The sequence below is a fragment of the Hyaena hyaena genome, unplaced genomic scaffold (genome assembly GCF_003009895.1).
Source record: "Hyaena hyaena isolate Hyena2069 unplaced genomic scaffold, ASM300989v1 scaffold_49, whole genome shotgun sequence".
In the NCBI taxonomy this organism is placed as follows: Eukaryota; Metazoa; Chordata; class Mammalia; order Carnivora; family Hyaenidae; genus Hyaena; species Hyaena hyaena.
This window is the reverse complement of record NW_024080681.1, coordinates 1674726-1692789: the sequence shown is the minus strand read 5'-3', so window position 1 is coordinate 1692789 and position 18064 is coordinate 1674726. Positions and strand designations below refer to the sequence as shown.

The following is an 18064-nucleotide window of genomic DNA, read 5'->3' as shown; positions in this document are numbered from 1 at the left end:
AAAAAGGCACTAGACCTTTTGGAGCTGTTTATGAGGAAAAGCTTAGAGATCCCTTTCCTGCCTGGAGAAGGGGGATCTCTTTATGTGTTCTACCTCACTGTGTGATGAAGGTTAATAATTCCATACTGCTTCCCTGGGAGAGATTTTCCAGCCACGGTACTAGAACTAGAGTCTGCAAGCAGGAGCTGGCTCAAGGATGAACAAGTCTGTCTCATGCTTTGAATAGAATATAGCTCATAGATTTCTACTGTATGACAATCTTTCCCGAGAGTATTCATTTAACTGTTTAAATTATACAGATTTCCCTTTTTTCATCCTCAAAATCTTTTGATGGTTTCTTTTTTTTAATGTTCATTTTTGAGAGAGAGAGAGAGAGACAGCATGTGAGAGGCAGAGAGAGAGAGAGAGAGAGAGAGGGAGACACAGTATCCAAAACAGGTTCCAGGTTCTGAGCTGTCAGCCCAGAGCTGGACAGTGGGCTCGAACCCACCAACCACAAGATCATGGCCAGAGCTGAAGTCAGACGCTTAACTGACTGAGCCACCCAGGTGTGCCTCTTTTGATGGTTTGTTAGTGTCTGAAGAATTAGGTCCTTACAACCTGAGTCAACTGCCTTGCCAGCCTCATCTGCTGCTGCTCCTCCAGCCACAGTGATTCCCCTCCCCCCACCCCCACCGAAGCATTCTCCAATTTCTATGCCTTTGCTTTTGCGCATTCTACTGCCTATTCTGTCCTCTCTTCCCCTGTGGAAGGAAGCTCCACCTCTCCTTTATTTTATTTTATTTTGAGAGAGAGCGAGAGCCTGAGCAGGGGAGGGACAGACAGAGGAGAGAGAAAATCCCAAGCAGGCTCCATGCTGTCAGCACAGCCCAAAGTGGGCCCTGAACAAGCAAACAGTGAGATCATGACCTGAACCGAAATCAAGAGTGGGACGCTCAACGACTGAACCACCCAGGCGCTGCCCCCATCCCCTCTCCTCTCCTTTTAAGGTCCAGCTCAAAGGCCAGTGTTCACAGAGAGCTGACCTCTTCCTTACTGGAGTCCCAGATCATATGGTTGTAACTTTTCCCTACAGCCCCGCATAGTCAGTGGCCTACCTCCCTGTGGGGAGGGGATTCCTGCTCACTGACGACAAGGGCTATCCATTTTGTTTGTAACCCAGCCTCTAGAACTGCGCCTTGCAAAACATGTTTGCAGAATTGTTCCACAAACACCATTGATTCCCCTTGCTACTTACTACCTTCTCCTTCTCTCCCCAACTAACTCTTGGACCTTATTATTAGTTATTATTATTATTATTACTATTTTGATTCCTCAGTTGTATCTCCAACTCTCTAAGCTGTAAAAAAAAAACAAAAAAACCCACAAAGACCCTGTTATCTCATGAACATATACTGTTAACTAAAATACAATTTTTGGCTATAATTATCCCCGTGATTTGAGATCTTTCTATTGTCTCGGCTGAGGTAATTCACTCCGGTAAACTTGGGTAGATACTTTGGGTTCTGAGAGACTGGAATTTATTTCTATAGGCTTAATACTAAAATATTTTTGTCTATTTTCTTCAGTTGGTTAGCATCCAGGCACTGAGCGTTAGGCACTTTTAGTTAGGGAAAGTATCTAAGGCGAGATCTCTTCAGGATGACCGGCAACAGCCAAAGAAATGAAGTTCTAAGGGCTCTGGAAATGGCATTTAAGGTAAGAGTCAGTAGGCCTCTGTCCAGCTCGCACTGGAAGTGACGAGCAAACTTGATCTATAAAGGTCTTTTTATCTGAAGCCCAGATTTGGCCCACTCAGCCCAAAGCCCATTCTGGGATGTGATCTCTGGATTCTTGACGTACACTTATATGCTGACCTCTAGCACGCCACAAGCTAATAGATGGCCTGCTGGGAGTACGTAAACACCTACATTCAAGGTACGTTGTACATTCCGAACAAATACAGAAGTTCAAACCCAAAGGGGCAGTAAAGTGAGGAACCCAATGTCTGGCGGGACATTCACCCATTGGCGTGAAAAACAACATAAAAACAAAACAAGTATATATCCTTGTGTTATTTGGGGGCGAGGAGAATGGAGGCCGGAAGGGGGGGGGCTCCGAGAAGAAAGAGGAGCCAATGAAACCCTTCAACTGCGTCGAAGACTGAGCCCTCGTTCGTCCTGGGGCGCAGAGCAGGCCGCCCGCGGCGGTCCCGGCCGGCAGAGGGCAGCAGCTGGGCGGGAAAACCGGCCGAGGGCAGCGCCGAGTCGCCTGCGTTGCAGGGATACTCAACTTTAAGTGTGGGGCGAGGGACTCGCACTCAGCGCCGCCTGACCCGGACCCTGAGGCCGCGGTGCACCTCCGGCTCGGTTGCGGGCCGTGGGTGTGTGCGAGGCCGCCTGCCCGAGGAAGGAGAGCGGAGGGCGCCCCCCGGGTCTCGGGGAGAGAAAGGGAGCGCCCGTCCTGCGGGCCCCGGGACGCGAGGGGGAGGGGCTCCTGACGCGCCCCAACCTCTGCCGAGCCCGCTTGGCGCCCCAAGAGCGGGGCTCTGAGCCCCGGGAGCTAACTCCACCGACACCGCGTCAGCCCCCGCCCGTCCCGCTTCTAGGGCTACGACCCACGCCCGACATCGGCCGCGGTGCGCCCCCGCCGCCGCGGCCGCCAGGGCGGGCGCGAAGCGGGTCCCGCTCTTCGAGCCCCGAGAGGCCAAGGCGCGGATCGGGCTCTGGCCGTCGGTGGCCGCGGCGGTGGCTTGTCCCCACGCCCGGGGGAGTCGCCGGGCGCACTTGACCGTGGACGCGGAGCGAGCGGATTGCGCTACGCGCGCGGCGGGCTTTATGTAAATCCGGGCTGCGCCCGAGCGTCCTAGGTAGGATGGACCAGCCCCCCGCGCCTCGGCCCTCACGTCCAATAAGAAGAGCCCCAGCTTGACACCTGCCTATATACAGGCGAGCGCGCCCCCGGACCGCGGACCGCGCGCACAGCCCGCACAGCCCACGCCGCGGGCGAGCGAGACCTCGACCCGCCACCATGACTTCCAGTAAGATCGAGATGCCTGGCGAGGTGAAGGCCGACCCTGCCGCCCTCATGGCGTCCCTGCACCTCTTGCCGTCGCCCACGCCCAACCTCGAAATCAAGTACACCAAGGTAAGCGGCCGACGAAGACCTGCCGTCCACCCAGGCTTTCTAGAACCTTCCTTCCTGTCCCTGGTCTGTTAGGGGACTAGCGCGGCGTGACGGGGTCAGGAGCCGGGACGGCGGAGCGCCCGGGCCCAGCTTGTGATCCCCTCGCAGCTGAGGGACGCCCGGTCCTCGGGATTGGGGCTTCCGAAGGCCTGCCGGGGACTCGGGGTGCCTCGGGGACCGGCCCCCACCTGAAGCGCGGCGCTGGGGTCGCGATCAACGGCTCTTCACCCACGCCGCGTCGGCAGCTGCCTCCTGATCCGAGTCTCGGGGTCCGGACTGCCGCGGACGAGGCGTCGGCTCCGCTTCGACTCAAGTGGGGAAAAAGGGTTCCCGCCAGGTGGGCCACGCAGCGCGGCCGCTCTTCCCGGCGGCCCTGCGCCCTCGGGCCCGCTGGGCGCTAGTTCCGCTCGGTCCTCGGTCCTCGGTCCTCGGTCCTCGGTCCTCGGTCCTCGGTCCTCGGAAGGCCGCGGGGCGGAGCGGCTTTCCGCGAGGGGCTGCCCAGGAGCGCGACGCTCGGGCCGCCCTTACTCTTCGCGCCGAAACCTGGCCGCTGGCTGCCGGCGGCTCCGGCATAGGCATTCCGTTCGCATTTTGTAGGCGGTGGCAGTTCTCCGGGACAACGCGAAAACTCTCGAAATTGGTGCGCGTTAACGGGCTCGCTCTCGGACTGAAAAGAAATCATTTTTTTTTCTTTTTATAACGAACTCTGACATTTTGAGTTTGCCAAGCACGATTTGTTGTTGCTGTGCCATATAAAAAAAAGATGTGCGTGCGCTACCTTCATTAATATACATTGAATTTACTTCCTACGAATTCCACACAGGAAAAAAATATTGATTAGATACGGGGGGGTGATTATAAAGTTATAACATGGTTGGGGGGAGAAAGATGGGATTTAATGTCACGTTGCTTGGAGCTCATATTTACAGTTCTCTTGTTTTTCTATTCTGATCAGTTGATTTCTACCCCAAATTTCTCCCGATAAACTTAAATGCGTACGTACTGCGCGCACAATACGGTTAAAGTTCTTTACCATCATGCTGATAACAAGATCAACTAAATTTGTTGAGAACTGTATTGTTTGGTTCTGGCTTAGTGGTTGAAAGAGAAATTGTTTAAATATCCGAGTTTTGAAATTTTAATTGCATTGAGTTTTCGGATACAAATCAAGGTGATTGGTGTTCTGAGTGCCCAATGCATGATGAATTTGACATACCTGTTAGCTTTTTTAGATGGTGTGACAAATTTTTGAAAGCCATTTTAATGGGAGGTCGTTAACGGTTACAGCCATTTAGGCATTGTTTGCATAACAATAGTGCCAATGAGTGGCACATCTCTGGGTTTGGGGACAAGCAGGGAAAGTATACAGCATAAACGCTTTGTTTTATGAGGGTCGCTAACCTCTCCAGCCTCTCTTTAAAGGTCGTAAGATTCAAGATCTCCCCGTGAGACAGGACTAAATTCTCATGCTTGATAATGTTCGATTTTAGGCTTTTGATTGCGATTTTCCTCACAGCCCTGGAAAGGGTATTTTGAAATTTAATTTGGAAGCTCTTCTAGTTCTCTTTTTTCTCCAGATACCTCTGCTCCCTTTTTCTCTTGTTCTCCGCCAGTAGGAAAAGACAACTGATTTATAGCTAAATGAAGCCTTTAATGTGGAGTCTTTTAGCTCTGAGAAGACTTTTATCCAGTATCCACTTTCCTACTTATTGCAAAGAAAAACAATCAGAAATGAAATAATGGATTGTAACTTGACTCTTTTAATTTGTGGGGAGGAGGCACCTTATTTTTGGCTTGACAAACAACCCTCATAAACATTGAGTAATGCTAATCTAAAGGCAAGCTCTTTTCACAGAACCTTGTTAAATCAGGTATCTGTGAAGATCCCCAGCAGCTTCCTCCCCCCCCTGCCCCCCAGCTTTTTAGTGAGACTTCGAAATTTTCTGAGGCAAGCATTATGGGCGAGCAGCTTTTTTTAACGTGAAGAGCAGAATCTGCGCTTTTAGTAGCTGAGGGTAATGGTTTTACTTAAAAGGAAAAAATAAGATTCATGGAAAGGTTTTTAAAAACTCACTTAGGAGGGATATTATATTGGTAATTTAAAGCAGAAGGATGATCAAGGGAGAAAGGACAGTTTGTCCTTTAGGAGTACCACATTCATGAGAAGGATTTTTGAAAGAGTGACGGCTAAAGAACTACTCTGCTGGAGGGCTTGTGAAAGTACACATAGGAAACAAATCCCATGTTTGTGTCACAAAGCGGTACAGGATAAGCAAGATGGATCCTTCATCATTTTTGTCTTGTTAAACGAATGCATCTTTAGGGATGTCACGATAGGATATTTAAATGCGGTTTGGGGACTTACATAAAAGCCACTGCCTGCGTGTAAATTGTCAGATTATGAGAATTTCAAGTTGCATACATTTAGAAAACATTGCATTTATGATCTTGTGTTTTGCTGTATTTTTTCACCATTCTCGTCTAGCAGTATTTTTCATTTTTTACAAAGGGAAGGATGGGGGAGATCATCAGAAATAAAAGTTACATCTTTGTCTGTTAAAGGTCCAGTGAAAATACTCCAAAATTACAGTTCAGCCCCCACAGATGCTGAAATGGCTAAACTTGTGTTCTTGTAGTGACTTTCATGCGGGTACATTTAGATCTTAAAATAAGCCTACCTGTTTGAAGTTCCAATACCCAATTTAGACTACTGATTAGTGGCAATACCATCTTTGGTATACGTCTAATTTTCTTTTCTTAATGCAGCAATCTAGATCTCAGGTTTTAAAAATGATTCCTTATTAAAAGAATATGGTTTGTTTCGTTTTGTTTTGTTTTGAAGACTGCATTAGTCAAGAAAGAGCGTTAAGTCCACCAACAAGTAGTGAGGTGACCACTTTGAGGCCAAGACAGTGTATGTATACTCTCTTGCTTGGATCCTCAGAAGACTGCTTACCAGCTATCGCAGGAGTCTGGTTGCTTTTAGCTGTGTTTCTATGAATTAAAGCTTTTCTGAGTTGTTTCTCTTTCATCAGTCTGGTTTTTAAAACTTTGTATGGCTGAATATATTTTAGGAGTTCACACATTGTAAAATCAAGGCTGGCACTTTACTGACTGCCCCTAACTGCAGGGGAGATTTCTTCCAGATTCCCAGAAGGTCTTTGGAATCTTTCTGTCTTTATCCCACTCCTCCCTCTTCTCTGTTGTCTCTGTCATCTCTTCTGGCTCTGCTAGTTCCTTTCTACTGCCACATCCCCATTATACATGTGCGCGCGCGCGCACACACACACACAGGAACACCTAGGAGTTGTGCTGTCTCTGTGTTGAGCATTTTTTCAGTGACAGTTTATGCTTATAACTGACAGTAACATAAAGGGTGGTGCTTTCTTCCCGCATCTGATTCTGTGGGGAGCTAGAAGAGAGGGAGGAAAGGAACATTACTGGAGTTCTAACCTACTAAACTAGAAGAGAAAAATAAAAGACAACTGAAAATCTGAGCAAATGTGCATTGGGCAACTACTACTTGTTTATTTGTTTGTTTATAACCTTTTTATTGAACATCTGCTCTTTTCTGGAGTCAATTTCAATTCAGTCCAAAAGATATTTGGGTGACCTTTGAGTGTTAGTATTCCTAACAACAGTGTTCCCTGTTATGCTACTTGGGCATCTGCCGTCCAGGAACTTAGGATCTTATTAGAAAGATCGAGTGCCAAAAATTGATTGTCAGCATGGCAGTAGTTCAGTTGATCAATGTAATAACAAATAATGGTAAAAAATATATAATGCCACTTACATTGGTTATAGGGTCTAATAGTTTACTTAGCCCTTTCATGTGTACCGTATCTGATCCTTGCAAAACCTTTTGAAGGAGAGAATAAGAAGAAGCAGAAATAATTGATAAGGAAGACCTTGGCCTTGAGTTTTAAAAAAATGATGAATCTTGCCTCACCATAATACACTTTGGTTTTCCTAAGAGTCACATACTTTTTTTTTTGAGAGAGAGAGAGAGAGAGTGTTTAAGTCTTTATTTTTTTGTGTGTTCTTTCTGTTGCAAACATGGGGAAGGATATGTGCTGGTCTGCTTTTCTTAGGAAGATGCTACATCATGTGGCTTTTGATTCCCTGGCTTTAAATTAACTTTTTTTAATGTTTCTTCCAGTTTTTTTACATGAGGTCTAAGGCAAGATTCTTGCCTATTTCAGAGATTTTTTTTTTTTTTTTTTTTTTTTTGAGGGAGAGAGAGAGAGCGCACACAAGTGAGGGAGGGGCAGAGAGAGATTGGGAGACAGAATCTGAAGCATGCTCCAGGCTCTGAGCTAACAGCTCAGATTTGAGGCTTGCACCCATGAATTGTGAGATCATGATCTGATACTTAACCCACTGAGCCACCCAGGTGCCCTGCAGAGATTATTTCTTAAAAGATGGTGTGGGTCTAGTTGTTTCCAAATCTCTAAGCAAGATTGTTTTGATCATAAATTATGAATAATACCCCATGTTTGTAGGAACTACAGCTTTTCAAAAGATCTTTATTGCTAAACAACTTTATTGTAGGACTTGAATTAGATAATTCTCGTGTAGTCCTGCCTTGATGCCTTCTTCTCTACAGGATTCTGCTACCATTTGGAATCATCATTTGCCGAAGCAATTCTGTCCTCTATTTCTATAAAATGAGAAATAATAGATTTTCTCTTTGAGGGTAGAAGATACTCTGAGGAGCCTGTTCTGTGTGTGATGTCTGATTTCTTTGTAGCAAGGCTTAAGAGAAAACAGGCATGCATAATATAAGTTCTCTGTTGCATTACACAAGCACAGTGATCAAATACATCTCAAATGTGAGCAAACCAAAAACATCTCAAGTACCAACATACACAGTTCTGTCTCAAGTCTTTCTCAGTTGATAATGAAATGGAAATACTGATGTATATTTTTGTCTGTTTTAATTATCCTAGTGATAGCTTGCAGTGGTCAGCAAACTACAGACTGTCTGCCTGATGTTGTAAATAAAACTTTATCGACACATAGCCACACCCATTCAGTTATATAGTATCTTGAGCTACTTTTGGACTGCAGTGGTAGAGTCTAGGAGTTGCGACAGAGACTATCTGCCCTACATTTTAGAAAAAGTTTATAAGCCCTCGATTTAGAAAAAGAAAGGCTCTGAGTTAAACTAGGTCTTTGTTCAAACCTTGGTCACAGCAATAGGAATCTACCCAAGAGATGTGGGAGGACTGATCTTAGGGACACATGTACCCCAGTGTTCACAGCAGCACTCTCAACAGTAGCCAAATCATGGAAAGAGCCTAAGTGCCCATCAACTGATGAGTGTGTCAGGAAGATGTGGTTTATATTTACATTGGAATACTACATGGCAATGAGAAAGAATGGAATCTGGTCATTTGTAGCAATGTGGATGGAGCTTGAGGGTATTATGCTAAGTGAAATAAGTGAAATGAGTCAGGCAGAGACAGACAGATACCATATGTTTTCACTCATATGTGGAACAGGAGAAACTTAACAGAGGACCACAGGGGAAGGAAAGGGGAAAAAAATAGTTAAGGAGAGGGAGGGAGACAAACAACAGGAGACTCTTTTTTTTATGTTTTATTTATTTCTGAGAGAGAGAGAGAGACAGCATGAGTAAGAGAGGGTCAGAGAGAGAGGGAGACACAGAATCCAAAGACAGGCTCCAGGCTCTGAGCTACCTGTCAGCACAGAGCCTGACACTGGGCTCGAACCCACAAACTGTGAGATCATGACCTGAGCCAAAGTTGGACGCTTAATGGTCTGAGCCACCCAGGCACCCCACAAGAGACTCGTAAATACTGAGAACAAACTGAGGGGTGATAGGGGGTGGGGGAGAAGGGGAAATGGGTGATGGGCATGGAGGAGGGCACTTGTTGGGATGAGCACTAGGTGTTATATGGAAACCAACTCGACAATAAACTATATTAAAAAAATAAATAAAAACCTTGGTCAGATATGTACTTACTAGCTGTGTAGATAGTTCACAGTTATTCACCAGAGAGTGCATATGTGTATGTATCTATGTAACAAGTATACATAGGAGTTTTCTTCACTGAGTATCAATTTCTGCATTTACCAAATTTGAGATAATAGTAGCCACCTTTATAGAGTTGTTGTCAGAGCTAAATGAACAACTGTGTGAAAGTACCTATAATGGTAGTTAGCCAAGGGCTAAATCCATTTCATTTTTACGTTTGTAGTTACAAATTAATGCAGGCCCATTTTAAGAAAGATCAGATCTGATCAGAATTGTATGGTCAGTAAAGTTTTACAAGAAAGGCCATTGTTTACTCTCTTAATTAGCCATGATAGTTTAATATTATGGGTAGCTGTGAGATCCCTTAGATGTTTACACTGCATTTCCATCAAATGAGAGCCCTTGGAGATTTCTCTACCAAGCTCTTCTCTTTACTAAAAAGTCACTAAACCAATTTCCCAACCAGTTTTTAAAGAATCAAATTAGATACCTGACACTTGTGGCAAAATCCGGCATTAATATGCCTCAGTACACCCAAGTGGCTTGCCCTAAGTGTTAGGTGGCAGACAGCCATTTCTGGCATTTTGAGTAGTTGGGGCAAAGGTGTTGCCAAGTCTTTGGCACATAAATCTGGGAAGTATGGCAGCGTTGGAGGACATTCTCAGATGGTGTATATACCTTTTAGAAATGGGAACATATCTTAGTTCATATAATTTAAAATTAAAGAGACTTTCACTGGTCCTGACTGCCCAATTTTGGGGCACTTATCCTTCCAGAAAATAAAATGCAGTGACTATATTGAAAGCCCTTTTAGCATTTCATTAATTTCTTTATTTGCTGTGACAGATCATTTCAAAACCAGTCATTTTCCCTCAAACACCAAGTCTGATGCATATAGAAGTTATTGTCATTATGTCACTTTGGATAATTTTTAATTGCCTTTTCAGATCTATCTGAGCTCCATTCCATTTTACCTTTCAGATATATGAGATTATCCAAATTAGGAATTTCTCACCTCTTACATTTCTCCACTGCTTGTTTGTTGACCCTTAAGATGAAGCTATGTTTGGGGCACCTGGGTGACCCCGTGGGTTAAGTGTCCATCTTCGGCTCAGGTCATGATCTCACATTCGTGGGGTTGAGCCCCACGTCAGACTCTTGCTGACACCTCAGAGCCTGGAGCCTGCTTCAGTCTCTATGTCCCTCTCTCTCTCTGCTCCTCCCCCACTCATGCTCTGTCTCTCTCTCTCTCTCTCTCTCTAAAAATAAACATTAAAAAAAATTAAAGGGGCACCTGGGTGATTCAGTCTGTTAGGGGTCTGACTTCAGCTCAGGTTATAATCTCGTAGTTTGTGAGTTTGAGCCCTGTGCCAGGCTCTGTGCAGACAGCTCAGAGCATGAAGCCTGCTTTGGATTCTGTTTCTCTCTCTCTCTTTGTTCCTCCCCAACTTGCGCTCTGTCTCTGTCTCTCTCTCAAAAGTAAACATCAAAACAAATTTGAAAAAAGATGAAGCCAGGTTTACATGGTTTCCCTTCAAAACCTTAACTCTGAATGAGTTTATTTACAGCACAGCTCTGTTGTGTCACATGATTTGGAAATTTTCAGCCTTTGAAAATTCCAGTTGGAATAATAATTGGGTGCTTTCACCACCTAGACTTTTGCTGGGCTCTCAACAAAATTTCCCTGGGGCTAAACATGGGGGTTTATTGACCCCTGTAGAATGTGGTTAAAAATTAGAATGTCTGTGAGTGAACATTCTAATTTGTATTATAGAAAGAACCTTTCTTCTCACTTCAGTTCAGCTCTGGTACCTCCAGAAGCAGTTATCTGCTCTGTTTCCTTGCCTCGTCACAGTCTGACCTTTGGAGAGCCAGAGTAGTGGTTGCTTTATTCCTAGATCTCTGGAAAGAGGAAACCTCTTGTCCAGTTAAAAAATGGACACACCTTTCTCTTGTTTACAAATAACTTAAGATATCATGAGTACCCAAACACTTTCCAATCTTGATTGATTATAAAATACAGAGGGGAAATTTCATTTTCTCATATATACTTTTTATTCCTCTAGCCTACGTCTTCTGATTTCAAGTCCACTGACTCTTCGGGATTGTTTTTGCCCAGGTCATTTTTAGGGATTTCTTAAAGATCAAATTTAGTCAAACAAAAAATGGTATAACACTAGTGACTTCTGGTTGCTCATGTATATTTTAAGTCTGATACCCAACATAGCAATATAACTTGATTTTCACAGGGAAGGGTATCTAACTGGATTATTTTAAGGAGGTCATTTTTAACTATATCCAGAACTACTCTTTTGCTTACCTGAATTTATTAATTTGTTTAGTCATTCGACATTTTTTAGGATCGCTTGTGTGAAAGCATTGTTAGCCACTGGCTGGCATGAAACAACACATAGATATGGGCCCTGCCCGGAAGAGGCTGGAGAGGAGTCCCACCTGGGTATGGGGTGAGGACATGCACACAGGTACCTCTGGCGGATAATAGAAGGTCCAAAGCCTTGAGATGAATGTCCCAAGAGCACTACGAGTTCAGAAGGTAAAGAGACGCTTCAGATTCTGCAGACCAATAGCGCTGTTTCATTAGACATACTTGACAGGCAGTGAAATGTTTCAGTATATGGAAGATTACAGACAATAATATCACAGACCTGTTGTGTAACTATACCCAGATTTGTTAGTTGTTAACATTTGGCAATATTTGCTTCTGTTCCTTCTTAAAGAAATACTGCATTGAAACTCCACCTGTGACTTTTCTCCATTCTGTTCTTTACTTCCCCCTTCCTTCCTCAGAGACATGTATCTTCCCCATAGGTGTTCCATGGGTGTTTGTATCTATGCATCTATATGTATTCGTAAACAATATGTACTATTGTTTTGCATGCTAATTTTTTTTACACAAATGGTATTATTCAGCAATTTTGCTTTGATTGCATAACACTATTTTCAGAGTTCCTCCGTGTTATTGGATGTACTTGCAATTCATTCATTGTCATTCATCCATTGTCAGAGTATTCCATTCCTTGCTTATATTACAATTTTTCATTCATTCTACTGACATTTAAGATATTTCCAGCACTTTGCTATTATAGTGATGCTACTTTAAATATTCCTAAGCGTATCTCCTTACATCTTACATGCCTGAATGAGAGACTTTTCTAGAATATATACTTAGAAGTGATATTGCTGGCTTATGGGGTGTGTGGATCTACATCTTAATTAGGTATTGCCAAATTTCTGTCCAACAGTTACGCTAGTTTCTACCGCCACCAGCAGGTATCAAAGTCTCTGCTACTCTTCCGTCCTCACCTATGCTTGGAGTTCTCATACTTCTGAAATTTTGCCAGTCTGTGTGAAATTGTATCTCATTGCTGTTTTAATTTGCATCGCATTGATTTCTTGTGAGGTTTACTATCTTTTCATATGTTTATTGGCCATTTGGCTGGCTGTCCTCCTTTGTGAGTTGGCTAGTATATTGTTTGCTCATTTCTGTTTGCATATGTGTGTTTTTTAATGATTTCTAGCATTTCTATGTACTTGGGATTATTATTTTTTGACAGTTATATACAGTGTGAAAATTTTCTGCGCTCTTGTGCTTTTTTTCTTCTTCCTTCCTTTTTAGTGTAATTATCATGTGGTTTTAAATATAAATAGAGAGGAATATTTCATTTATTTTTGTTTATTTCTTTTATCTTGAGAGAGAGCATGTGTGCACGCATGCACATACAGGTGGGGGAGAGCAGAGCGAGAGAGAAAATCCCAAGCAGACTCTGCACATACAGAGCCCAGCGGGGCTCAGACTCACAAACCATGAGATCATGACCTGAGCCGAAGTCGGTCACTTAGCCAACTGAGCCACTCAGGGGCCCTGAGGAACATTTCTATCATTTCCTTGTGTTTAGTGCTTTTGGTATCTTTTAAAAGAAATCCATTCTTATTCCAAGTTTTTCAGGATAATCCTTTACATAGTCTTCTGCAATTTTACCTTTATTATTAAAAAATCTACCTTTCTCATTTGTGCCTTAGTCTACCTCTAATTAATCTCCTTTGTATTTGTTTATGTAGAAGGACACAGGTAAATCTTAAGGACAAATGATGTAACGTGAGAAAAGCAAGAGATAATAATGTGTAAAGATTTTTTCAAAAGTGTATTCTATGCAATTCTGGAATAAGATTAGGAGGTTCAGAATGTGTGGTTTTTCTCTAAGCCTGGTCTTCTCCCTAATGGGAAAATATCAGAAACTAGTCCTGCTTTGGTGGATGATTTTAGTACATGTTGGCTTCCCTAAACTAAGAACAGTAGGGCGTTCTATAAACCTACCTTTAAGGAGTCATTGCATAAAACTTGAAGATTATATGATCATTGTAAGTTTTTCATGTCAAGATTTATTTCCCTATCTTTCTTATATTCCCTAGAAGAGAGTAAGTGCTCAAATGTTGGTTATTGTTGTTCCCCTCACATACACACTCACACACACACACACACCACTCATGTTTTTAAGGGACATTATCAGGTTCACTGTGTGCTCTTCATTTACAGGAGTGGAGAAAAGCTAGAGGGATGACAACCACCATAATATGAAAAAGGACATCCAACAGACCTTTCCCTTGAATGACTAATTGGATTCTGTGCTTCATTGTGTCAGCTTAGAGAATTTGAATCATTCCTTAACACCAGACTTGAAAATAACATTACTTTTTATTTCATTAATGTTTTAACTCATTGTGTTTTAAACTCAAAGCTGGTGTTACACATTCACTTTTGTGTTTGAATTTCATAAGTTATTGATCCGTGCACGTGTACCTCTAACTAAAGAAGCTACTGAGGAGGAATGTAATTCTCCAACCTTAAAACTGAAGCTAGCCCTCTTGTGCCTATTCCTTACATAGTACCTGACATCGCTGGTCCCACACTTATTTTGGGGGCACTGAACCTATATTCTCTGAATGTTCAAATTGTTTATACTAGTCTGAATGGTACAGTTTTAACCTTGTATGATTATATTTTTTGGTGTAACTCCCTGCTCCAAACTGTATTAGATTATAAACTCTTATTCATCTTAGTATTTCTGAAGCATCTAGCTCAGTGCCTTATAGTGAAATGCTTAGGAAATGTTTGTTGAATGAATACTTGCTATATTTTATTATCATTACTGGCTACTGATAGTTCCTTTTATTTTTAATACTATAATTTCCAGAGTGCTTTTCCCATATGAGTACATTCAATAGTTGCAACAACCTATGATATGGATATTATATTAATATTCCCACCTGATAAGAGAGAAAGTAAAGCATATTAAAGTTAAATAAGTTTTTTAGGCTCAAGAGCTAGTAGGTTGCAATTCCAAGACTTGGTTCTCTTCCTTCTCTGCTCATAACAACAGCAACAAGCACAAGAACCACGACAAAGGCAGTAAAATTTGAACTCTTAGCCTAATGCCCTGCTGAGTGTTGTATAGGATAATCCCAAACCTCGTTCTATGACTGCAGATCCCAAACTTAGTTACGGTAGGTATGGCAGCTACCATTAGCGTGAATTTCAACTTGATGTAAACATGAGAGTGTTCATTAAAAAAAAAAAGAAAAACAGAGAACTGATATAATCACCACTTAGGTGTGATTCTTTAGAGTGTATGGTAAAGAACTGTGCTTTTGGATTCCCACTGGTTGGGCAAATACTGCCCTTACTGACACCTGCTTGTTTGTAATTTTTTTTTTCTATTCAAAAAGTGCTTTTCTCTGTTACAGTGCTTCAGATTTCTCTGGCAGTGAGTACGGATGAGACTGTTGAAAATGAATATATTTCATATTCTTTCTAATGCTTTCTCCCTTTCCATGGACCATCGATTTGTGTAACTTGACTATGACCTGTGTGGGAGACACACTTGCCAGAATGAGTTGGGTGGATATGTTCCACCTTGCCTTTTATGGGCAGTCATTTCCAATTAAGGCTTCCAGTTGGAATCTTAATCCAATTAGATTGTTAATTGCATGTAGCCTCAGTGGGGATACAGAAGAGAGAAAGAGAGAGTGGGCCCCAGAAATTCATGCAGTGTCTCTACTTTAACAGAACTTCAGTGCCCAGAGGGTGGTGGTTGGGATGCATGATTAATGTTTTATTGTAAATGGCTCAAAAATCGCATTTAAAGACTCTGCTGACAAGTTGTCTCCTTTGAGCCAAATCAGGTAGTCTTACGATTTCTGTCTTCACTTTTAGAGCAGAACACATTTGTCTTTCTCCTCTACTTCTCAGTCAGAGTTACCCCTTCTTCTCACCTTTTCCATCTTTTTCTCTTCTCTTCCCTAAGTATTTCTTCTGCTTCTCTTCTGTCTCCCTAAGTATTTCTGTCAAGCAGGCCTTTGATGACCCTCATTCCTTGGTCAGATTCATTTACCTGTTTTCATAAAATGCCTAGTTATCCCTGGGAACCTTTGTAGTTAGCTCTTCCAGCTGTTGGCCTGAACGGTCCTTGGGGACACCAGAAGCAATGAACCTGGAATAACCACATTTGACTTCTGTGAGCCCTCCTGAGAATTTAGTAATTACTTAATGGATTGAATTGGTGACACACACTATTCCAGATAACAGCCTGGGTTGCATTAAATTAACCTTCACAAATGGGTATTTATTGGTGTACTCTTAAAAGACTACATGTGTTGGCCGTAATTGCTCTTCCATGTTTCTCCATGCCGATGGGTATTTGTACTGAGTGAAAAATTTCTCAGATTAAAGCCTGGGTGGTAGTTGGAGCCATTTAGTGATGTGTGTCCTTGTGTGCAGCACACTGAGCATAAATCCTGTCTTGTAAACAGCAGGGAGACTAATGAGATTTGCCCACATTCTGGTATCGTTACCAGGAATTCCAACAGAGAAAAAGAGGAGGCTTGGAAAAGAAGTACACTAAACAGTGATTTGTGGAGTTCTTGATGATCTGACTTAAGGAGAGAGATTATTGCTCAACACTTAGTATGGACATGTGTGTACAGACATGGGTACATAAACTACATTTAGCTAAAAAATAAACCAAACAGTCTGCTTTGAGTGAACACTTGCAAAGTCACCAACTCCGTTCTCCAGAGAGCTAATGAGGGGCTTATTTATGAGTGTCTCTAATTGTGAGTGGTGTAAAGGGGGCGGCTCTTGAGATAATGCAGCTGTTAAAGTGATAGCGCACTGCTTTCTCAGGGTTCTTCATCACTTCGGCCAACTCAAGTTTTATACTAATTTTAGGTTTACCATTCTTGGAATGATTGTGTGGTTATTTTTATAAAAACAAATAGCTTCTGAACTTGTTGCAAGAAGTCTTTCAAATGTGGTTTTTTAAGTCTTGTTTCAGATCTTCATTTTTCTTATTCCTGTTAAATAACTTGTGTGTCTGACAGTGCCAAAGCAAGGAGTCCAGTTATTGCTTAATGCCTAGACTAGTTTCCTTCCTGGATTTGAATCTTCATAAAAGCCGGTTATTATGGTGGTCTTGACATAAAGTGTGGTCCGCATATCTTTGTGTTTGAATGAATTAATAAATAAATGACCACTAGAAAATAAAACTGTGATTTCATTTGCCTGGTTACTAATAGACAAAATACCACTGCTAGAAAGTGAATTCCAGGTCAAGTGTTTGAAATGAGTAGCTTTGTAGAAAGAGCGACACACACACACACACACACATACACACACACACACACACACACTTTAGGATGAAAAACTCTCCTCCTTCAGTCCCACTCACCTACCCCTTCCTTTGAAATCGAAAATCTTCAGAGTGCGTTGTAGAGTAGTGAACAAGGAAGCAGACTGACTGGTCCCAACTCTGCCTCTAATGTATGCTTTTTCACAGTTCCTTGTACACGTAGGCACACGATAAATATTCATGGAGTTAACAGATTACTGGATAGCTTATTGAGTACTTTCTTCTCTATTAGGCTCTGGGAATATGAAAATGCTTTGTGATACTGGGTTAGTTACTGGACATCAGTTTTATTACTTTTTAAATGATAGGGCAGAATAAGATGCGTATTTATTAACCCGCCTACTTATAAAAAGAACTGGAGGAGAAGAGCTGTAGGATTTCTTTATCCCCACCCTGACTCTTCAGAATTCTTTCATTTCCTGGGCCCGAACCTGGGGTTATGAGGATCAGAAGGAAAATACTAAACTTGTTTGTACATCTATTTGCAGTCTTTTGGTGACCCCAAATTTTCATTCGAAGCATTGTTTAAAATATTTTCCCAAGGATGTCCTTATAATTACCAGAGAGTAGTCCACAGAAATCTGTTCATGATTCTTCATATATGAATGAGTGATTTCTCAGTGTCCTAAAGATCCATCGGAAATTAAAACAATACTGTGTTCGTTAAAGACTTAACAGTACTAGAAATCAGAGCAGTGACTCCCAAGAGAATTCCTTCTTCAAATCTTAGGGGAGATTGATTTTAGTACTTGGTAATAGTGGTAGGAAGAAAAGGTTTGTTGGCATGTTTCCCCCAACCCATCTCAGCAGCTCTCCTGTCAGGCTGAGCTCATGAAAACGACGGTGGGTCGAGTAAAGTCTGTGGCAGGGGAGCTTGTCAGAACCCTACGGCTTTTCACTTGAGTCTAATAGAGACTTAGCACTTTGCAGGTCAGTGCCACTGCTATTTGTCTCTGACCTAAGAGATCTGGAGTTCTTCACATCAAAACCACATCTTGCTGAGCAGAGATCAAACGTAGGAAGGTAAGGATTCTGCCAGTGATTTATCATGCCAGAGAGAGTGAGCAGGCCATATGGGGCTGCTGCAGATGAAGTTGACATTCCGGCAGTTTCTCATACAAGGTCTCACGTGTAGTTAGGGCTAGTTTTTCTTGGAGAGGAATTCCGGGTCAAGTGGCGGCTTTCGGTGGCA

The 18064-nt window shown here is 42.7% G+C and overlaps 1 protein-coding gene across 1 annotated transcript in view; it reads left to right on the top strand.

Annotated features, from left to right (window-relative positions):
- The first annotated feature begins 2964 nt into the window (after nucleotides 1-2964).
- The window catches only part of ALDH1A2 (aldehyde dehydrogenase 1 family member A2), a 94617-nt gene continuing 79517 nt past the window's right edge, over nucleotides 2965-18064 (top strand). The window contains exon 1 of the mRNA XM_039230656.1: nucleotides 2965-3126. Within this exon, the coding sequence (XP_039086587.1) occupies nucleotides 3010-3126 (117 nt within the window). The 5' untranslated portion in view covers nucleotides 2965-3009. The remainder of the gene's footprint in view (nucleotides 3127-18064) is intronic.